General features: G+C 34.3%; 1 protein-coding gene and 1 long non-coding RNA gene across 3 annotated transcripts in view; both read left to right on the forward strand.

Moving 5' to 3' along the window:
• Positions 1-6,868: 6,868 nt before the first annotated feature.
• Positions 6,869-24,579, forward strand: part of LOC121985668 (serine/threonine protein phosphatase 2A regulatory subunit B''beta-like) — a 36,176-nt gene continuing 18,465 nt past the window's right edge. The window contains exons 1-7 of one of the 2 annotated variants that reach the window (XM_042539267.1): positions 6,869-6,985; positions 7,062-7,561; positions 9,741-9,989; positions 10,093-10,198; positions 10,287-10,386; positions 16,573-16,678; positions 16,797-16,887. In XM_042539267.1, the coding sequence (XP_042395201.1) occupies positions 7,412-7,561; positions 9,741-9,989; positions 10,093-10,198; positions 10,287-10,386; positions 16,573-16,678; positions 16,797-16,887 (802 nt within the window). In that variant the 5' untranslated portion in view covers positions 6,869-6,985; positions 7,062-7,411. Of the gene's footprint in view, positions 7,562-9,740; positions 9,990-10,092; positions 10,199-10,286; positions 10,387-16,572; positions 16,679-16,796; positions 16,888-24,579 lie in introns of both variants that reach the window. The other variant, XM_042539268.1, reaches the window with a different exon arrangement.
• Positions 10,410-12,202, forward strand: LOC121985670. Its single transcript, XR_006113237.1, has 2 exons — positions 10,410-10,528; positions 10,613-12,202. It is a non-coding gene; the product is annotated as an uncharacterized LOC121985670 (long non-coding RNA).

Raw genomic sequence — 24,579 nt, forward strand, 5'->3', positions numbered from 1 at the left:
TCTGTGGTCATCTCAATAAGGACGAATCTGTTTTAAGATTGTTGGACAATTTGTTACCGGAGATATTAGAAAAAATTATAAAATTAAAATTACACAAAATCAATTCTAACTTATCTGTTGAGATGACCTGAGGGGATAATCTCAGGCTACCAACGGGGCAAGTTTTGCTAAACTTCTGGTGGTCTAAGTTGCGGAGCTGATGCGGTGCGTAGTAGAATTGGGAGTCGATCGCTAAATCGGGAAGAGAATTCACTGACTCAGATACCGATGCCTGCGTTTAAAGCAATTTCCCTAAAATAAATTCATCCAACCTCCGACTGTGCGTCGAGGTTCTCTCGATCGTCTGTTTCCTAGGATACAACGACAAAACTACACACACAACCAAGCCCTGGTTGTTCATGGTGAACTGAGAATGCACCCGAGTGCTATCACGAGTAGTTTAGCCGAATGGAAGCACAACTGAGAGAGTTTTGTGGGAAAACACGGGTGGACAGAGGTTCGTTTCCTGCTCTTCCTCTCGTTTTCTCCTTCACTTATCTTCCGCTATTCTCTATTCTTTGCTCAAGATCCAGCCTCATTATATAGGAGTCTTTACCTTGCCTGCAATAAATGACCAAATTATAATCATTTAATGTTGGGTTTAATGTTGCCATTAATGTATTTAGTGTCTTCATTAATGTCAAGACGTTATGGAATTATTATTAATAAGTTTAATATCATCATTAATGTCGTTATGAAGTCACCATTAATGAGTTTAATATCGCCATTAATGTCAAGATATTATGGAATCACAATTAATTTCATATTAATACTTTCGTTACCCTCTTGAGTATGTAGCAAAAAGAGATTCGGTGGCAAAACATTGGTTTTTTCACTTGGGCAAATTTTGTCTTGAAGGGTCCGACATTTGACATGTGCAGATCGTACTTCCACACGAGTCAACCATGGTTTAGTACAATCTGGACCCTGTATTTGCACCCATGCATGAGAGAGTTTTTCCCTATACATATGTTTACAACATCAATACATGTGCCATAATTTAAATTAACAATAAAACCAAGATACTTTTAACCTGAGGCTAACAACCCATACACAATAGAGTCTCTTCATCTCCACTTCTTTATTCCATTCATATTTCCAACAATTATATCCTAATAATATTTTAAGAATCTGATAGCTAGTCTGCTCAGATTCTAAAATAAGTCCAAAATGGTTTCCATAAACTCAATCCAGGATGGTATTTACTGCATTTATCATAGTTTACTTTGTCTTTGTAGGAATCCTGATAAACTTGTATATTTTGTCATATGATTCTCTTTTTGACATTTTACTTGAGCAGAATAACTAATATTTAGGATCATACTGTTGTTCTATGTGTTTGTTAAGGATAATATTATCATGTTTAGCATCTGTCTGTCTCCTAGTGTTTTGATGAGGCGTGCCTAGTAGCTATCATTTACTGCATTTATTTCTGAAACAATCCTCATAAATCTGTGGTTTTTTTAATGGTTTTCGTTTTGATATTTTGCTAAGTCAGTGGTTCTAGTGCCATAATTTTGTTTCTGTATCATTGTAAAAAGATCGTATTATGTTTAGCATCTTATTTTTAGTGCTTTTGATAGTTTAGTGAGCCACTCAAGTGTTTTCCCTTTATTACTTTCCTGGCATTGATTTTATATCAAATGGAAGCACTCATCCCCAAGGCATAGATTTTATGAAAAAATAAACTACATTGCATGGTTTGATTCAAGAAATATTCTACTTCAAAATTGAGGATAGCTTAGAGATGTCATTCTTTTCGATGGCCATTATCACACTTATTGATTAACCAATTACAAGATTCCAATACATAAATACACGCCAACATGCATATTCATATGCTAAAAGTTTAAACATAGAACCTGATCATGCTGCTGAATACTTTAGGAACTTTAGAACTGTCAGTTAATTATATTAGTATGTTTTTGGAAATGAATAATGAACTGCAAGGAATGCTTAACCAAGAATAATTATCAAAGAAACACTTAATCTATATAATTTGAAATATTGGTATTCGTTGCCTCTTTGTTTGAGGAATATCACTTCTGATACCCATACTTTGAGCTTTATGATTCATCATATTCTTTTATGCATAGTACTTCTATATATTTCATTTGTTTTAGTATTCTATGTTCTAATATGGATATATCACATAGATTATTAGCAAAGGAGCTGATGAAATTCAATCGTGACTGGGAATCCATACAAAAGCATTTTACCTTGTAAATTGTAAGCATCAGGTTAGTCCTATTTGTTGTCTCAATGATATTTACAAAACTGGATTTCAACATAATTAGTGATCACAATTTGTCCTGCGACATTTTCCTTGAAAAATAGATTTTCATGTTGTCCAAAATTTGTTGGGTTCATTGTTAGTTTTTTCATTTTATGACTTCTAACTTATTTACTTAGATAAAAATGATTGTCTAGTAGGATTGTAACTCATGAGAAAATTTTGATGATAATTGTTTGGAGAAAAATTGATGAATAAATCAGTAGTGTTTGTCGTAGGAATTCATTTAATTGATAGGTCGTCATGATTTCTTTTTCTTCGTTGGTGCCCATAGGCCATTTGATCTTTGTTTTTCTTGTTTTTGCGCACATGTATGGGATGTCACAATTTGTATATTGATATGCTAACTCCTTGATATGTGATGGTGATAAGAGGAGAATCAAAATCTTGAAGTAAATGAGTGCAGGATTGCATGATTTCTTGACTTTATAGTGCCTACTAACTTATCTTTTGCTTTGTTCTTTTGACAGATCCAATAGAGATTAGATCTAAGTTAATTGTCTTTTTATTTGATGTTGTGGATGCTTGGACTCATTATTGAGTGTATGATAAAGTTAACCGATGGCTATTGGCTACGGTTTGCTTTATGATAAGTTTGGGAATTATAACAAAATGTGCTTTTGCCATTTTTAAAAAAGTTTTTATTAAGGTTGTTCTTTTGTGGTTGCCTTTTTCTTTTATCTCTTCTTTTCCCTGTTGGGAAAGAGGTCGTGCATCTAACACTTATTGCTTCAAATCGCACTTATAACTATCCATTATATTCCATATTTACACTATTTTGCAGTCTCCTCACCAGTTAATAGGCTTGGAGGGGTCTATCCATAACAACCCACCCACATCTCATTCTCTTCATTTCCTTGTCAATCACTCTTTAACCCTGCTATGTAACTCTCAAGGCCTGGGGTTTCTGGCCATCTCCCAGTCTTCTCTCTTTTTGCCAATCTCATGCATCCTATGATTGCATACTATTGGATATGGTTGTCTGCCCCAAGCTTCTAAGCTATCAGTGAGGATGAGCAGCTTTATTGCTCCTCCGTCTCATGCTACATCCATACTCCCTCTTGACTTCTCTTGAACACAAGCAAATGACAATCAATTTCCAAATATTTAGTTCAGTGATGGAACAAGATTCTCTTAGGCATAGATATCGACTGCATTATTACAGTGCATGTTCTTCGGTTAAGGAACTTTTAAAAAGTCAAAACTATCAAGAAGAGTGCTTGTTCACATCATCCCTTAAGATGTGAATCTTATGGTTCAAAATTCATCTTCAGAACTAGATTCAATGTATATTAATTATTTTTAAATGTTTTGAACTATAATTGCCTGTGCTATGACCTGCAAATATCGAAATAATAATGTTGTTTTACACGTACAGATTGCTCTAGATTAAATGTTTTGAACTATACATTTACATTGGATGAATTAATTTTTTATTTATCCTCTATATTTGATCATATTTGTTTACTTCATAGGGCATGTATAAGAGATATGGTTGAAGTTTTCTTACATGGCTGCATGTTCTAGAGGTTGATACGACTGTAAAGTCTCTGACTGTGATGTAGGAGAAGATGAAAGAAATGCTTTCTTTAGAATGCAATAGGAAGCTCAGTGGTATAAATTTATCTACTCTTATGTGGAGCGAATTCGAGTGAATGTAGCTAATTTGACTATAAATCTTTGGTTGTATTTAGATATTTGAGAATATATTTTTGGATAAAGTTAGCCAAATATATCTTTTGTAAATATATATTTGATAGATATTTATCATATATTTATTCATTTTTTTAGTGAAATACTTTCTTCAATTAAACTTGTGTGTTGTATTAAAATGTGAACAATTACTTTTATATTGTAAATAAATGGTGGAGTAATATAATACAAAAGATTTAGATAAATTTAAATAGTGATGTACTTAAATAAAATATTTACTTCGCAACAATATAAAATCTATGAAGTTGTATAAATAATTACTTCTTCAATCAATGTAACACGTGAAGTTATATATGATCAACTACATCAGTATTGTTACAAAATCGATGAAATAATAAAGCCATTTTTACTTTGAAATCGGTCTAATTTTGAACTAATTTTGAGTCAGCGAAAGATTTCGGTACTTTTGTGGCGAAGTAATAAACTGATCCTTTTACTTCACGTGCGTTTACTTCGATACTTATCTATTTATTACTTCAGACAATATCCGAAGTCTATTGCTCATTTTCGCATAGTGTTAAAAAATTGAGTGAAAACCATTTTATTCTTTTTAATCTCTTGTCTATATACAATAACTGTATTCATTCTTCATTAATTATACAAGTAGTACTAATTTTTATAAATCAGTACCACCTTGATGTTAACACCACTAAATCCATACTATTCATCTTGATGTTTGTTTCTATAAACCAACACCAAGGTGGTGTCGATTTTACTATCCAAGTGTTGTTTTCTACAAATCAGCATTATTTAGTGTTGATCTTAAATACCAACACCAATAAGCTAATTTTTACCGGCACCAACAACATTGGCGTCCTGGTCTTTAAAGACCAGCACCAAATCAAATGTTGGAGCTAGTCATTGGAGTTTGTCTTTAAAGATCAGCTCCAACGTGTTGGTCTTTTATCCTCTGTTTACTTGGAAGAGCAGAAAGTAAAACTAAGGAAAAGTTTCCGTAATGAAAAAGTTTTTGTTATTTACTTCATTAAAATTTTAAGAAAGAAGATAAATACAATCCATCAACGGATTATTTTAAAACCAAAATTGATCACTTCAAAATCAGACTAAAAGTAATGGATGGAAAAAAAATGATGCATGTACACCATTTTTTATTTATACAATTACACCATATAAAAAAATCATGCATGTACTCTTTTTAACTCACAAAATTATGCAATATACCTAAAAATGACGCATGTATCTTTTTTTAGCTACAAAAATTACATTACATCTATTCATCTTCCTCAATCAAGATAAACAAGTACGTAGAGAAAGAGATTTATTTCCCTTTTCATTCTCTTCCTATGCTCCTAGGTTTGTTTCATCCATCCATTGTCCACTCCTTTAGGTAAACAGAGCATTAAAGACCAGCACTAGCTCTAATGTTATTGATGATGGTCATTAAAGACTAGCTTAGCGCTAGCACGTTGAAGTTGATTTTTAAAAACCAATTCCAACTTTGAAGTTTATTTTTATAAACCAGTACCAAGATGGTGTTGATTTTTACAAATCAACACCAAGTTGGATGGTGTTAATTTAGTGGTGTTAGCACCACCTTGGTGTTGGTTTAGTGGTGTCAATACCACCTTGATGCTGGTTTATAAAAATTAGTACCATGTGCACTTCCCGATTTATCCTAATGACCAGTGGAAAACCTTTATGAGGTCGAACTTGTCACCCCCAGGGATAATCAATGAAGCTAACTGGGATCTTTAAAAGAAGAGTGAAGAACCTCCGTAAAAAAAAAGAACAAAGAAAGATTCATAGAAAAAAAAAAGACAGAATAGAGTTATCATCTATGCCACCCACATAAAAGTATACAACAATCATTCTTATATATATATATATATGAGCTAATATGGTGTACGACTCTCGTCTGCGACTCCTATCCATGACTTTTATAAACATTTGGGCGCTCGAATTACTTCCAGACATCTCACACATCGAGTTAGGTTAGGCACCCTATCAAATTCCTATATATATATATATATATGGAAAAATTATAAAATTTTCAAAAATATTATTAATAAATAATATTCACAAAAAATGCTTGAATTATATGTACCAACGGAATTCTTATTAAATTTACAAAATAAACAGAAAACTCTTAAAGTAAAAAACCTTATAATATCAAATCACTAACCAATTGAAAAAAAATAAAATTAAAATTCTAAATAATAAAATAAACTTAAATTAAGATATTAATAATATCAAAATAAAATCAAAATAAAGTCAAATTAACCAAATTTAAGTTTATAAAATGAAAAATAAATTAAGTTTGGATCTTAATTCATTTTAATGTCAATTTGACTTATTTCAATCATGGTATCAAATAAGTTTGAATATTATAAATTTTAACTTTTATTAAAAAAAACTACAACTATTATAGAGAAAATAATTGATTGATAGTGAAAGTATTTTGGTTAATTTATTTATTTTTCATTTTTGTTTATCTTTTTATCAACAAACTCAATTGTCGAATTTATTGATGTGCATTATATTTTGAAGATATAAATTTCAACTTCTGAGGTACATTGATTTTTTGAATATATATATATATTTTATTCTATTTTTGCCTTTCTCTGTATTTTTTGATCGGAAACGTATACGAGAAAAATAATCTTTTATTACTTTATCCTTAGACAAGGAGAAAATAAAAAAAAACAAAAAATACAACAATTTGTATCTGTTTCCTTAATTCCTTCTATCCAACGGAAGACAAGGATCGCCTCCTATCACACGATCCACATGATGCATTTCAAATCAGACGGCTGAGATTAGCGACTTGGATCAATCAAACGTAAGTTTATTTCCACCTGTAGTAATCTGCGATACCGATCCAACGCCACTTCCACTTTCTCTTCCTTATTTCTCTCTCTCTGGCGCTCAGCGATTCAAGGTCCAAGGAAGAGCTTCTTCAGGTCTATCTCCCCTTCGTCGGTGAGTTTATCGAGCTCAACGATCAGAATCTCCTTCACACGAATCACCTCAGATCCCGATCCGTTTGACCTCCCAGGCGAGTCCGTTGTAGTTCGATTTGCTTGCCTCAAGCCTCCGAGTCGCATAGACAGACGATCTCACGAGTCAAGAGAATCTCTGTCTTATCCAGCTCCGAATCTGGGCTCGTGTTATCAATTCGACTGGTTATTGTTTGGGATTGCAGGTTTGAGCACTCGGATATGGATGAAGAAAGGAAGGGAGCGAGAGGATCGGGTTGGGAGAACTAGGGTTCGTTTTATGTGATTTTATAATAAAAATTCTGTGTTTTTTTTATAGATTTTTTAGTGGGAAAACTCGGAGATCTAGGGTTTCCCATATTATTTTCTTTCCGGGTCTTCTCGTTTTATGCGAGAGTGGTTCGTTTGAATGGATATCGATATTGTGAGGGATATGGCGTCGCTTGACCCGGAGCTGCTGCAGCTCCCGGAGGTATCTCAAGTGGTTCTGAAGGAAAAACCTAGGATAGCCGAGGAACTGTTCTCCCAGTGGCTTTCATTGCACGAAACAGGGAAATTGGTACGTTTAATTTTCCATTAGCATTTATGTGACTGTTAATGCAAAGAGCTCGTTTTTCTTCCTGAATCAGCAACTTTTAGTAGAAGTCATCAACTATTTACTGTCGATGTTTTTGTTGGTATATGCATGACTTGGCTTGTCAGTAAGCAAATTAGCCTATTTTTCTTCTTGGAAAACTAGTTTTGATTCTGAAGCTAATGCTTACAATCCCTTGCAAATTTAGAATACACATTTAACTTTTATCTATTTATAACACAGGCAAATGCTTTTTAAGAGCCCATTGACAAATTTAAGGTCCACACTGGAATATTGTCAGTTTCTTTAATCTTCCAGATTGAATCAATTGGCTGAATTCATATGATTAGCACAGCATCATGAGGATTTGTCCAACTTGATCATTTGGATGCTAACCTTATATTTCCTTGGAAGGGTAATTTTATTTGATGCTTCTATATTCCATTCAACTAGCCAAACAGGAGAATAATAATGCTTCAGAATTATCGTGGGGAAAAAAATAAACAAATGATATTCAATTGAATTATAATGTGTAAGTGGTATATAAAAAAACATATATAGGTGCATATCTAGCACACTGTTCATGTTTCGTTAGAAATACAATTCACTATATTGAAAGCTATGTATATAACATTGTTGAGTTGAAATATATGTAAGTTTATGTTTACTAGAAGTATATCAAGTTAATCAACCTAAGCTATTGATACAAAGAAATTATATTTTTCACTTAATAATTACTTTAATCATTGAAAGCAATAAATAAAACATTTTCTATATGAATCTAAATTCTAAATAGTATATATGACCCAAAACACATTACATATAACAATGCATTCAACTAACATAATCAATAAACAAAATTTACATATCTTAAATACTACATGTCTCATGTGTTTTGCTCGTTTATTTTGCAAACCTTGGTATAATCTAACCAATATTAACTTGTGAATGACTTGGACTTTAATAGGCTTGGGATTAGTTTAACCTAATATAATTTTTACGTGACATTAGAGGATGCAATGTGGCCCCTCGGCACATAAGCCCTATAATCAGTTTGAATGAGAGATCGAAGCAGTGAGACTACCAGGTGAATGATTCAATTTCTCAAAGTGGTTGAACTAGTTGACCTAGCAAATGATGCTGTGATTCATTTGAATAAATAAATGTAAAAAACTTGAAATTAAAAATTCAATTAAAAATTTGAAATTCTGATTAAGCATTTCTAAATGTAAAAAACTTATATACAATAAGTTTAGAGTTCAGGACTATATTAATTCTATGGTATATGTTGAATAAAATCCCCAGCTTGTGCTAATTTTGAATTATAAATGGCTGTAGAAAATGGTGGAGCATCAACACCAATGGGCCAGGTATAAGGAATATAGACTAAGGAACATTGATCCAGCAGCATTGTTGCCTTGTGGAATTCTCCTGCTCTCACATGCACTCTCAGGAACTCTTTCTAATCTCTCATGGCAAGGTGTTGGCAGGGCTATGACACATGGAATTTGAGCTGGCTTTGTTTCATTGGAAGTTCGTTGACAACCTTAGTAGTGTGTAGGCGTCTCGCAAAACTTGAGCAACCTTATCATAAAAATTAAAAAAGAGAGAAGGAGCCCAATTTGCAAGCTGGCCTATTTAGTCACGTGGTGATGCCTCTCAAATCTACGTTCAAATTGGCAATATATTGTCATGTTGAAGTCATCTCCTTTCTTGTGTCATCATTTTCTTCTTCCTTCATGCAACATCATTGATTTGTTTTTTTTTCTTCCTTTCTTCTGTTGCATGTTGTCATCAATATTCAAATCAATGACAGTTGTTGACAATGGTTTTGTATTACACTGAAAACAGTCAGCGGTGAAATATCATATAGTCAGTTTAATTTCAATTTCAAATGAACTGAAATATTTTTGTGAAGGAGGCATAAGAACCTACATTTTTTTTTTGTTATAGCCATGATCAATGTGCTCGATCAATCATATGCAGTTATTATAAAGAATATTTTACTCTTTTGTATATTATAGGATATAACAACTATTCAAAGTAGGGTAGAATCTTTTTAATTGTTTGTATGATTTGATAGTCATATGACCTTAAGTGTGTAACAATTATGGAAATCTTGTTTCACAGATACTCTCATTTGTGTTTTTTTCTTTGATTTCAGGTGAAGTCATTGATTGAAGATGCAAAAGGGAGTTCACCTCTCAATGTTCCAGGCAGTTCATGTAATCCAAATTCTGTTGGGAATAATTCCCCGCCTTCCATGTTTCCTGCTGGCAGTGTGCCTCCTCTCTCACCTAGGAGCACATGTGGATCTCCCCGTTTTTTGAAGCGTAACTCAAATGTTGGACTTTCACCTTTTGGTTCTCCACTAAAATTAATTAGTGAACCCATCAAAGAAGTTATACCTCAGGTACTCTCTGTTGATCTGTTTTTCTTAGTTTGCATATGCCAACTAAAAAGGTTTTGTCTAGATGGTCAGTGATTTTCTATGTAACTGATTAATACCATGACAGTTTTACTTCCATAATGGCCGTCCGCCTCCAAAAGCATTGAAAGAACAATGCTTATCTAGAATTGATCATCTTTTCTTTGGTAACATGGATGGGCTACAATTACAAGGTATATGTATTCCCAATATTTGCTCAGGTTTATAGTGCATTGTAATTTTTCTAAGCAATCATTGAGACGGCGTTCTTTTCCTTTACAGAATTCAAAACTGTGACGAAGGAAATCTGTAAGCTACCATCATTCCTCTCCACTTCTTTCTTTAGAAAGTGCGATGCTGAATGTACCGGAATGGTGTCAAGGTATGTAAAATGAAGACTACAAACTATTCTGCATTTTGTGAGCTTCTACTATTTAATTGTAAAATTATTGTATTTGTTTAGTTGCATGTCTGTATCGTGCTCTTTTACTCGTTTGCACAAAGTTGTGGAGGTTTGTTGGCTTGTAAGCTGAGCCTTTTTTTCTTCTCCAACTTTCATTATTTGTTTTAGGAACTTTAGTACTGATGGCTGACAGTCAACTTGCTAGGGCAAATGCATCTGAAATACAGTGTCAGTGTCTACCTTCTAAGTGGTGATCCTTCTACTTTGGTTTCTTCACATCCGACAATAGTCATATTGGCGTATATGTTCGGAACAATATCTCCCATAAAATAGTGAATTGGTAATATTTACTATCAAATTTTACTTGATGGACTGGCTTGGGTGGTGAATCATAATAACATTACAAATGCCTAACACTTGGTTTTTCTTGTGCCAGATTTGCTTTAAACAGCTGCATTAGAAATTTTCTTGGATTAATTTTCAACATTATAGTTCAAAATTTGTGTTATTCTAAGTTATACGTTAGGTTTTAATTGCAAATTGTATTCAATATATTAAACTCTTAGTCAACAGATGCTGACTCCAATTTCCTAAGCTTGGCATGTGGCACCTGCACATGCATCTATGGGCACGTGTGGGCTTCATTTGTCAGACCTGCACTTAGACTCGACCATGGTTCGAACTGCTGTTCAACGATTCCAAGAAGATCGACCCTTAATCTTAACCGTCCAAGACGGTTACGGTCACATTTCATGACGGTTCAATATTATTATTATTTTATTTTATTAAAAATATTTTCAAAAAAAATTTGGTTAGTTAGGCTGGTAATTAAAATGTCGAGCACAAGCCCAAGACTGAGCGTTTGCTGGTGTTGGTCCTTGCTTTGTCGGAGTTGATCCCAACCTCACTTGGCGACAGAGAAGTACTCTCGGAAACAAGATGAGAGCGGTGACGTCAACGACCCAGGCCTGGACCTAATATGCATGCTTTCCCTCACACTCATCTGCTACCACCCAGCGGCCAACTTTCGTCACTCGCCACAATAGGAATTAGAAGTCGCATAGGCCAACTTCACCCATCGGCATGTGTAGCAACCCCATCGCCGCTTCACGTCGTCGTCCTGCTAGAAAGGTGACGCCGTTTTATCTTTGTTTCCCATGGCGGCTCTTGCTTTTTCCACTGATCCAGACCGCTAAACCCTCGATCTCTCAGCCCCTTCGTTGGTGATCCATGGTTGTCGCTCGTATGCTGCTGCATCTAGTGATCAGGAAGGCGACAGCTACACCATCTTCATCACTCCCTCATCGACCACACCTAAAATTCAACTAGTCAACCTAATAGTTAAAAAAAACACAGTTGAATTGCCGGTTCACATTGTTGGTTCACAGTTATTTTTGAAGTTGAACCGGCCTGACCTACCCTAGGCAGGCCAGTTCCAGTTTCAGTCCGTTTAACTGGGTCAATGGGTAACCAACTAGTTGACTTTGTTGCGGGTCCAGGCCGGGTCTGGTTCGGACCCGGTCCGGGGTTGGGTCTACCTTCACTCATCAGTAAAAAAAAATTGGATTAAACTTTCAATCTTGTAGTTCAACATTTGTGTTATTTTAAGCTGCACATTGGGTTTTAACTACAAATTATAACAATATGTTAAACTCTGAGTCAACGGGCGTTGACTCCAGTTTTGTAAGCATGACATGTGGCAGCTGTTCATGCATCTATGATCGTGTGTGGGCTGAGCTCATCTGTGAGGCCTTCACTCATCAAAAAAAAAAAAAAAAAAAAAAAAAAAAAAAGAGCAACACAAGATATTAGTGAATGTTTTTTTTCCCCAAAAAATGAGATTTATTTTACTTTAAATAATAAAAAAGGGCAGCCCGGTGCATGAAACTCCCGCCATACGGGGTCCCGGGGAAGGATCTATTGTACGCAGCCTTACCCTGCTTTTTTGCAAGAGGCTGTTTCCAGGATTCGAACTCGTGACCTTCTGGTCACAAAGCAACAACTTTACCGTTGTCAAGACTCCCTTTATTTATTTTACTTTAAATAAAGTTTATTTTTAATTTTTTATCATCAATAAAAAATAAATGAAATATAATTTTTAATTCTAATAAAAAAATCAAACTGAATAAAAAAAATCAATTTGAATTGCATTTTTTATCATATAAATTTGATTTAATTAGGATTTGTCAGCTCATAATAAAATTTCTATTCACTTTTATTGACTATGTAATAAATGAAGTAAAACAATAATATTTGATTTCCTTTTTAATTATATAATAATATTTTGAATATTGTTTTATTATAGAACAACAACAACCAAGCCTTTTCCCACTAGGTGGGGTCGGCTGTATGAATCCTTTTACGCCATTGAGCTCTATCTCCTATTATATCATCATTTATATTTAAATAAATTTTATTTTGTTTTATTGTTGCTAACCAAGTCTTTTTTGGTATTCCTCTTCCTCGTTTGATATGCATATTTATCATAGTTTCACATCGCCTAACTGGAACATTTATTGGTCGTCTAAGTACATGTCCATACCATCTTAAACGTGTCTCTCAAAGTTTTTCCTCAATAGATGCAACTTCGACTTTCTGTCTAATGCTCTCATTTCTTATTTTGTTCATCTTCGTATGTCCATACATCCACCTTAACATCCGCATCTCTATAACTCTCATCTTCTGCTCGTGTGTTTGAGTCATAACCCAACATTCAACTCTATATAACATGACAGGTTTAATTGCGGTTTTATAGAACTTACCATTAAGTTTAAGAGGTATTTTACGGTCACATAAAACACTCGACGCTCCTCTCCATTTCACCCATCCTGCATGTATTCTATGTAAGACATCTCTCTCAATCCCTCCATCATTTTGTAAAAATGATTCTAAATATTTAAATCTCTCGGTTCCGGGCAACTCGTCCTCTTCTATCTTAACAATTGTTTCATTACTTCTAATATTACTAAACTTAAATAGTATTTCCTATCAAGATTCTAGTTTAGCATTTACTTCTTCACGTGTCACATCGACCAAAATAATATCATCGGCAAAAAATATGCACTATGCACTATGCACTATGATAACACGTCTTAGATATGTTCAATAAGTTTATTCATGGCCAATGTAAAAAGATAAGGACTTAGAATTGATCCTTGATGTAACCCTATCTTTATTGGAAATGTTTTGATTAATTAGTTTATTCGCTCTTATAATTCATACATATTCTTAATTATATTTCTTTCCTAGAATTCTTCACATAATTTCCCTCGGGACTGTCATAAATTTTCTAGGTCAATAAATATCACGTGTAAATCTTGTTTCTTTTCTTGATACTCTTTGAGAAGATATATAACTTTTATCGTCGACCTTTCGGACATTAATCCAAATTGATTTTGATCAGCTTGATCTCCTTTTTAATCATTTCATTATTTCCTAAAGTTTTATAGTATGCGCCATTAGCTTAATGTCATTATAATTCACATAATTTTTACATTTCCTTAGTTTTTATACAAAGAACTAGAGTACTTACCATCTACTAATCAAGCATTTTCTTCATTTTTAATATTAGGTTGAATAATTCGTAATACGTTGCTTCCATAAGCACTTCCATATCTTTATTAGAAAATCATCCATTACAACATACTATTTTTACATTTTGTATCCCATTAACGTCTATTCTACTTTTGGAATAAAAATTTAAATTTTTATACTCCTTTAACCTACTTAAATTTCGCAAGCTAAGTTAGTCACCTAAACCTACAGTAAAAAGATGATGAAAATATAATTTCCATCGCTCCCTTTATTTCCTCATCCTCCAACTAATACCCTATTTGATTCATCTTTAATGCATCTTATTTAGGTAATATCCTTTCTTTTCTCTTGCTTTAGCTATTTTATAGCTATCGTTTACCCTTTCTTTTATGTCAAGATGTTGATACAAGCATTTGAAAGCTTTATTATTGACTTTACTCACTACCTTTTTTCTCTTACTATTGTATATGTTTTAAAGTTTTATTTGTTCTTGCAAATGCACAATAACTTATAGGCTATTCATTTTTTTTATCACTTTCTCCTATACTTTTTCATTTCACCACCAAGATTCTTTATTTAGTGATGTGCATCCTCTTGACTTGTCAAGTACACTCTTGGCCACTATTTTCAACTTTGAAACCATCTTATTTAGATTATCATATATTTCACCTAATTGTACTTATACCTTCTCCTTAAATATATTTCGCTTTCCATCCTTTAACTTCCACCACTTGATCACAGGAGCCATGCACGTTTTCCTTCTACTGATATTATACTTAGGGTGGGTATCTAACATCACTAACCTATGTTAAGTGGTTAAGTTTTCTTTGTAAAAAAATTTATCTCTCGTCTTAACCATAAGAAAGTTAATTTGTGACTTATTGTTCCTACTTTTAAACGTAACTAATTGTTCTTCTTTCTTCTTGAAAACGTATTAGCTATTATAAGTTCATATGTTATCGTGGAATCTAATATAGTTTTGTCTTCTTTGTGTCTTAGTCCAAGATCTTGGCTCGCATGTACTGTATTGTATTTCGTATTTCTTGCTCCTATATGTTTATTTAGATCTCTTATAAAAACGGCCCATTTGTCGAAATATTTTGTATTATTACATTTAGGTCTTCCCAAAATTTATATTTAATGTCTTTGTCTAATCTTACTTAAGATGTATATACACTAATTATGTTCATAGTTTCTTTCGCCATTATTATCTTAAGGGTCATAATTCTATCTCCTTTTCTAACTACTCCTACAACTTCATCTTTTAACAAACTATCTACAATAATACCCACTCCATTTCTTGCTTTACTCTTTCCAGTGTACCATAATTTAAAACCCGAGTTCTCTATCATCTTTGCCTCCTTGCCTGCCCATTTTCTCTTGTACACATAAAATACTAATTTTTCTCATAATCATCATATCTACAACCTCCATTGATTTACCAGTGAGAGTTCCTATGTTCCATGTTCCAAATCTTATATTGTTAGTTTTCCTATCATATTTGTTCTTATCCAACCTATGGTGTGAGAACTCTTGCCTATTTAACACTACACCCAAGTTCTCATGGAGATGTAGCGGTCCTTGCTGAGATGTTACAGTCGGACCCTGTAACGCGAACTCTTGCATATTTATTACTACATCCGAGTTCTGGAGATGTAGCGGTCCTTGCCGAGACGTTACAGTCGGACCTTACAACGCGTTCCTTCCGAGTAACAACCTAGCATTAGCACAATAGTTTAATGGATTGATTCATTGAATATTTGTCATAGTTTGACGCTGACTGGCAACCTAACGCAATCCTCCTCCTTTATCCGGGTTTGGGACCGGCCATAATCGGTCGTCATGGGCGGAGTTTATTGTTTTATTATAAAACCAAAAATAAAATAGTATTTTTACTTCAAATAGAAAAATCAAGTTGAATAGAATAAAAATGGAATAGATTTAATTTATTATCATATTGGATCTAGTCGATTAGAACTGATCAAGATTATAAACTAAATCGTTATGATCGGTATAACGTTAATGTATATATTTACTTTCAAGAATTTTTTAATAATAAAATTTATATATAATTTATTTTTTCAATATAAAATTTGACATATAAAATGTTATTTTAGAAACAAATTATTCAGATATAATTTTGATTAAGATCATCCTAAATTATGTTAAATTTTGTTTTATAAATTTATTTATTTTTTGTAATTAAATATGTGTATATTCTGATTTTATTATTAAATTAAAAAAATTTACATGAGTGCAAGGTGTTATGTGTCAATATTCCTAGTCCACTAATATGCTGTCATTGGCACAGTAAGAAAAAGAAAATAAATTGATATACTATTTACTAAAAAATTTTGCATGAATATTGTGTGGGTTATCCACTAGTGTAGGATTATAATCCATATCTGGCAGGAAGCAAACAAGACTTGACAAAACAAGAGATAGGATGTGCTTGTTTTACTTTTTTTCTATCGGGTGTAGAATTAACTGGATTTTTCTCTATAATATGTAAGGGGATACTTAATATGCCTACTTCTGCAGGGCTCTTTTATCATTGCTAATATATTTTTGATTTATTGAATATATATATATATATATAGCTTCACGCTGGCCTGGTTTTTAACTTTCCAGGGATGCATTTATTGAATACTGGATCAGTAGCAACTTGATGACAAAAGATGTAGCTACTCAGATCTTCACCATTCTGAAGCAAGCAGACCGCAGTTACCTTATTCAGGTGCTTATCCTGTCTTTATTCTGTAAAATATGTAAACTATGTTTATAGAATGATTTACTAAATTATTAAATGACTGGTTTATCAAAATATTGATTTTAAAATAGTGATCGAGTTTCAGGATGATTTCAAACCTGTGTTGCGAGAACTTTTGGCAACCCATCCAGGTTTGGAATTCCTACAGGGGACTCCTGAGTTTCAGGATAGATATGGTATGCCCTTGTAATAATCAGATCTGAACTATATTTTTGATATTTTGTTTTTAGGATGTGTTAGTTGACTAATGATCCCAGTGCTTATGTTCACAAACTATATGCTTCATGCACAAATCCTTTTCTGGTAGAAGTTCACATATCAAGCTTGGCCATATTGTTTAATAGTTCCAATGGTTGATTGAACATTTGTATCTGTTTATCTTTTCTTGTTGATATTCTAACTTCTGATCATGAGATAGAAAGCTAAAGCAGTTGTCTTTCCAAGTGTCAGATGCATAGAATTACCACCTTGTCTCAAGATAAGCTTAGTCATAGATTGCGGTGATAATACTATGATTGAATTTGTGTCCATCATCTGATCATAAATATTTCCGGGTGAAATCATATTCACAAGATATACTTCGCACTAGAAGTTTCTAAGATTTTTAATGCAATACCAAGAACAACTCGATTTACTGAAGAAAAAATAATATTGATTGGAAGATGATTCGATGCAAGAAATTCTAACTCCTTTATAAAATTCTAATCGAACGACATTGCCTGGTTATAAGTGCAACTTGGTTGTAAAGAAAGCTTCAACAATATCTTCAAATAAATTTAAACATTTTTTTTAAAATTAAAATAATAAAAATTTCTAAGCTAAACCCTAATTGCATCATTCTCCCTCGCCAAGAGTCGATTACGGGTGTAGAATGATTTGTCAAGACTTGTGATGCCTTGTATAGTTACAGAGCGGGCGATCAAGGGGTTCTTCTATAGGATCTGGTTTTGGTGCTTCTTGTTAGATATCAACGATTAAGTTAAGCATTATGTGTTGTTCTTCCTCTTTTGTGATCTGCACTTCTGTCTAGGAGTTCTTTTCAATTGATTAGTTATCTTTTAGTTCTTTTATGAGAAAGTAACACTGATTGCATAACAAGGATCCTCTCAATCATAATGTCAATTATGATGAGGGAGAAAGAGTTAGCATCAAATTGGAAGGAGTACGGCTTGGGGGCAAATCAATAGACAAAGAAAGAGACTTAAATGCCCCTCAATATAATATTAAATTCACTATATTGAAAATTAGATTATATTAGCATCAGGTCCTATTTTTCTCACAATGCAAAAATGATCATTGGAGTGGAGTGAACATTGAAATTTTTTATAGGAGGTTTTAGGAAAACATCTTAAGGCAGATACAACATGTACGAATCTACTACACTATATTCTTTTTATGGGAGGTTTATGATATGCATCTGCATGAGTAATATAATGTTTTCATTACTTAGTGCACATTTTCTCTTAACATCGAATTGGTATTTCTTAAATATGGATCATAAAGGCTTTCGCTTGACTTGGAGGGTGGAAGGTGGGAGACAAGGAAATGTCTAGTAACAAAATTTGATTGATTAGATGACAAGCTTTAGATTTATAGACAACCTCAAATGGACTTCTATCCATAGTGTGATTTGTAGAATTGTTATAAGCAAACTTAGCAACGGGAAAGATACACCAATGGATAAGATAGAATCTTGAACTACTAGCAAATTCAATATCAGTTTATTGATGAAATATAAATGAAAATTTAAGCTGGGTCCTAAACAATTTCCATAGGGAATTTTAAAATAATATGATACCATCAATGTGTGTAACCTATGCAATCTAAGAACCTCATTAAGGAATAACTTAGCTTGCATGAGATGCTTCATTTGTCTTATTGCAGGAAATAAAGAGAAAACCTATTTATACAATTATGATATAAATTGTGTTTTTTGTTCACCTAAGAGACCTCAAAAACAAAATCATGTTAATTGTATGATTTTAATTGTTATAAATAGGTGGGCGTCATACTCTTTGTTGTGGATCAAGATGTCATCAAAAGACTGTCAACAAATTTTCTCAATACGGTTGAGTTGATTCATTAGTGTCAGGATTGTGCTTGTTTTGCTCTTTAGGGTTTTAGGAGTTGATTCATTAGTTTCATGAATGTGCTTGGGGTGTTTGAAAGTCTAAGGGGCTTAACTAACTATTGATATTCTAAAGATAGTTCTCGACTAATCACCTACCCTAATCTTAATATATCCACTGTGCAAGCTAATCTTGGAGAACTACTTGACTCTGACCATCAAGTTGTGCTTGTCGTGAAGTCTAGATATGGGAAACTTATGCTTGATGGACATTTTGTTGATGACGAGACTGCCAATACATATTTTCCAAGAGCTATCCTTTTTACTGTTGGTAATTCAGGGACAACATACGGATTCTTGCTTTCTCTAATAAAGTGTGACCATCAATTTACCTATTTAGTTCATCATGTTTCAAGTGACATGATAGTGTGGAATAACAATGTTACATAGTTTTATTTCCACACTTTGTACAAGTATACAAAATACTAATGCCTTTTCATGTGCCATCAGTTGCATGTGTGGACAGGGTGAGGCACACTACTTGAACGTCCTACAAATTCTTCATCACCATCCTTCAGTTTCTAAAATTTCATTGTTTAACTTCTTCACCACTTTTCTGAGTTGGGAAGGATCTAGTGGGCATTTTTATGACAAGATCCTACTATGACACTATGGCATATAAATATTGTACACTTTGGTTTGTGTAAGGATTAAGGTTAGGTCTCTTTATGCTTCTCTGGCTTCGTGAGTTGTCTTCTACATGTTGGATGAAGTTCCATGACGAGTTAACGAGTTTTTTTATAATTGAGATGTGCTTAGGTCTATGATTTTGGTCTCGTTTGGAATGTAGAGACTTTGATGGTTTGCTCGAGTTCATTGGCCTTGTGGTAGGCCTTCTAATTAGTTAGGGGAAAATAGCTCAATTTTTTTTTTGACTTTTGGCCTAAGTTCACTGATAAAGTAAATAAGGACATTTCTAGGGTTTTGTCTAGCTTTATTGTGCATGCCGGTCCCTTAAACTTAGGTATTCTATTAATACTTAGGAATGCCTATTTTAAATTTACCCATGTTTGAGCTTCATTTTGGCAAATTGGATTGGTTCCATAGGGATCTTGTTATTACCAATCGAAATAATTCTCAACCTCGACCAAAAGCTTTATTTGTTTGGTTCAATTCATATCCATTGAAGTGAATGACAATTTCAATTGGTTGGATGTCTGCATGTACGGTCGCCTTGTCCTGCATTTTAAAGCTAACCACATATTCAGTATCAGATTTGCTGTATGCTTACAGTCCCCTATTGGAAACTCTCAGGCAACCAGTTTTTGAAACCATGGTTACTTGGTAAACATATAAATTTTATCCTCAGATGTCAATTTAACAATTTATACAGGATCTTCAACAAGTATTATGATTTTATCCTTAAATTTAGTATTTGTGAAGTATTGGTTAATTGCTGAGGTAGTAGTTTTATATGATATTATCCTTCAAGCCTGTATCACTTTTTAATTGTTAACAGTAGTGAAGTACCAAGGTCATATTATATGTAAGATTGAATGTAGGAGAGGCTAGTATGACTTATTTCTCTTGAGTTTTTAAATATAACTTGGCATCATATTCTGCCAACGAGCATGTAGACAGGTAGACTGTTGGGATATGCCTGATGCGGTGTGTGCTTAACGCGTTTCGCAAAACATGCAGCGGAAGAAAAATATGACAATAAAACTATTTTATCACAACACACACTACACACATGCAGGATACAATCATGCATACATAATCGTAAAATAAAAATTTAAGAATAATAATTATTCTAGGTATACTTTACGAATGATGCGTAGGGAAAAGGACATCAATTTTAGCGACGTCCACAAACTTCGCCTCTATTCGTACCTACGCCGAGTTCTTCAAGACAACTCCGGTGAGCAACAAGGTTCGCCTCTGATTGGTACTAGCCAAGCGTGGAGGCAGTGCGATCCGAGAGAAAAGTAAAAGCTTGAGGAAGAAAATTTTTTTCCTCTTGGCTTGAGGTGGGCGGCGGAAGAGAGAGGAGAGGAGAGGAGAGGAGAGGAGAGAGGGATACTAGGTTTTCTAAAAATCTAAACCAATGAATAATGAACTTCTCTTACAAATTTCTCCCTACTATATCATTATATAGTTTTTCTTGATGAGTTGGGTTAAAAAGTCCAAATCCGACCCAAATTTCTTAACCAAAATTTGACCCATTAACCTTTTCGTTTGGTTCACAAACAAACCAACTTGGTTTAAACCAAGCCAATTTGGTTAATTACTAAACCAAATAGGGTCTAACTCTTCCATAAGAGATGTGATTCATCCGCGCTTCCATTTCGACAAAATATCTTTCATATTTGCCCTTTGTCTGGTCCAACCAAATATCTTATCTCTTGATCTGAAAATCGAATTCTCAAATTTATTTTATATCTTTTAGATAGTCATAATGACCCAATAGATTCCCGCTTTATCTTGGTCGTCTATAATTAACTATTTAATTATGGATTAATCATGAGTGACACCTAGTAGTATATCATGATCCCAATTAATCAAAAAATTACAGTTGATTCTAGGACTAGTTCTGAACTCTTCTTCGACAGCTAGTGAGTTGTTCTTTGTTCCTTTTATTCGTTTTTTACCCACTTGGTTCAAGATATGATCTATGTATCTATCCCCACTAGACTGACTATGTCACACTTAGTTCAAGTAATACTTCCTTGTCCTGTTGATTCAAATTACTCTTATGTGTCTAAAAGTCTCATTCTCTTAACATGTGATGCTTTGCAAAGTCTTTGAGTAATAATTCCGACAAGTGGCCATAGGCTATATGTCTTCTCGCAAGGAGCGGTTAATCCTTTGTGGGCAATCCAAACACCTTCGGGTACTTCGACTTATACTCAATCATTTCATGCTCACATCTCCAAGGAGATGTTTTGCTTAAGATGTCAAAATATAAGTCTCCATGACCATGGTGACTTGAATTCCTCAAGTCGAAGGAAACTTGCCTCGAGCTACAGTAAGTACTTTATAGACATATCTATATATGTAGAGAACCATATGAAGACTTACAGCTAGTCACTCCAATGAACTAGTTACCATAACTAGCATCTACGTTTAACTCTCGACATCCCAATGTCTCCAGCTAGTGGGTAACAATTGCTTGATTAAACTAAGGAGTATAATCCATGCTAGTTTCACAGAATTGATGATGTCCGAATATATCAAATTATTGATTAGGGAATGTTTCAATACTTTCATAATTACACATATAGAGATTCACTAGTTGTGAGCTATGAATCGTATTGCAGACATTTAGTAAATGAGTTTAAGATCATTTAAATACATAAGTAAAGTGCACTTAGACAGTGAATCTATATCTATCAAAATAAATAGTACAAATCATAAGACGCTTGTCTTAGGACAACTCTCAAACATAGCATACTCCTACTTGGCCTAATGCCAATTGCCAAGGTGTCTTAAATCATAAACTTGGATGTGACTCTCAAACTTGCTTTATGGTAAAGCCTTTGTCAAAGGATCCGCCAAGTTCCTTTAAGTAGGAATTTTCTCGAATTGTGTTTCTTTCCTACTGATGATCTCCCTGATCAGATGATAGCGGCGATCCACATGTTTGGATTATTAGTGAGACTTGAGTTCCTTTGCTTGCGCAATGGCTCTAGTGTGTTGCAGTAAACGGGTAATGCTTCAACAATGGTTGGAACCACTCCTAGTTCAATGATGAACTTCTTGATTCAAACCGTTTCCTTTGTTGCTTCCGAAGCTGCAATGTTTTCCGCCTCATAGGTAGAATCTGCTATGGTGTCTTGTTTGGAACTTTTTCAGTGAACTACGTCTTCGTTCAATGTGAATATGTATCTAGACTAGGACTCGGAGTCATCTTTGTCGGTCTGGAAGCTAGCATCTGTATATCCGCGTATAACCATATCACCATCTCTATATACCAAGAACATATCCTTAGTTTTTTTTAAGTACTTAAGGATTGTCTTGACAGCCGTCTAATGAATTGGTATTTGCTTGTGACACTTAAAGCGTATGATACATCAAGCCCTGTACATAATATAACATACATGATAGATTCTATCGCCGATGCATAGGGAATCTTGTTCATGCAAATTCTCTCATCTTTTGAGCGTGGGCACATATATTTTGAAAAGTGAATTCCATGCCTCATGGGTATGAAACTTTTCTTGGATTCAAACATGCTAAACCGTTTTAGCACTCCGCCTATATACGTAAACTGTGAAAGACCAAGCAACCTTTTCGATCTATCTTTATATATCTACTTCTCGAGGATGTAAGTTATTTCTCTCACGTCTTTTATGGAGAATCTCTTGAACAACCGAATTTTAACTAACTATAAAAATGACACATCGTTTCCTATGAGTAATATATCATCAATATATAATATTAAGAATACGATTATATTCTCACTAACCTTTTGATATACACAAGGTTCGTCTGGATTTTGTGAGAAATCAAACTCTTTGATTGCCTCATCAAAATAGATATTTCAACTCCTAATGCTTGCTTCAGTCCGTAAATGGATCGTTGATGCTTGCATACTTTATTTTTGTCAACAGATGTGAATCCTCGTGTTGTATCATATATACGTCCTCAAGTAGGTTTCCATTAAGGAAAATTGTTTTCATATCCATCTGCCATATCTCATAATCATAATGAGCTGATATGGCCAGGAGTATTCGAATGGATTTAAGCATAGTCAATTCCTTGCATTTGACGATATCCCTTTGCCACCAATCTTGCTTTGTAGGTAATTATATTACCATCCATGTTAGTTTTCTTCTTAAAAATCCACTTGCACCCAATAGACGTAATGCCTTGAGGTGGGTCCACCAAGTTCTAAATTTGGTTTTAAGAGCAGCCGGTGCACGAAGCTTTCGCTATTCGGGGTCTCGGGGAAGGATCCATTGTACACAGCCTTACCCTGTTTTTTGCAAGAGACTGTTTCCATGATTCGAACCCGTTTAGGTCACAAAGCAACAACTTTACCGTTGCGCCAAGGCTCCTCTTCAAACTTCGACTTCATGGTTGTAAGTCACTTGTCCCTTTCTGAACATATTATAACTGTTGGTGCAACCTAGGTCAAGGTTGACCTGGTTGACCTGACTCGAGGTGACTTGACTCGAGTTGTATTTTGATGTTTGACTTGGGAAGATTGTCGGTGCAACCTTAGGTCAAGGTTGACCTAGTTGAGTTGCATGTTGATGTTTGACACTCGCAAGAGAAGTTCTATTCTTGATATGGGACAAGAATAGATGTTTGGGAGATTATTGGGTCAACCGTAGGTCAAGGTTGACCTGGTTGACCTGATTCGGGAAAGAGTCCAAGTATGGAGACTTGGCACTGGAAAAGTCCAAGTATGGAGACTTGGCACTGGAAAAGTCCAAGTATGGAGACTTGGCAACGGAAAAGTCCAAGTATGGAGACTTGGCACTGGAAAAGTCCAAGTATGGAGACTTGGCACGGGAAAAGTCCAAGTATGGAGACTTGGCACGGGAAAAGTCCAAGTATGGAGACTTGGCACTAGAAAAGTCCAAGTATGGAGACTTGGCACGGAGAAGTCCAAGCAGGGAGCTTGGCACGAGGGAAAGACCTAACTGGGATGTTAGGCAGTGTGGAAATCCTGGTGAGTGAAGCCAGGTGGAAAGTCCTGGTGAGTGAAGCCGGGCAAGGGAAAATCCAGATAGATCAAGGGTGATCGGACATCTGGTGTTGAGAAGTCCAAGTGAGTGAAGCTTGGCATATG

The sequence above is a fragment of the Zingiber officinale genome, chromosome 5B, assembly GCF_018446385.1.
Source record: "Zingiber officinale cultivar Zhangliang chromosome 5B, Zo_v1.1, whole genome shotgun sequence".
NCBI classification, from domain to species: Eukaryota; Viridiplantae; Streptophyta; class Magnoliopsida; order Zingiberales; family Zingiberaceae; genus Zingiber; species Zingiber officinale.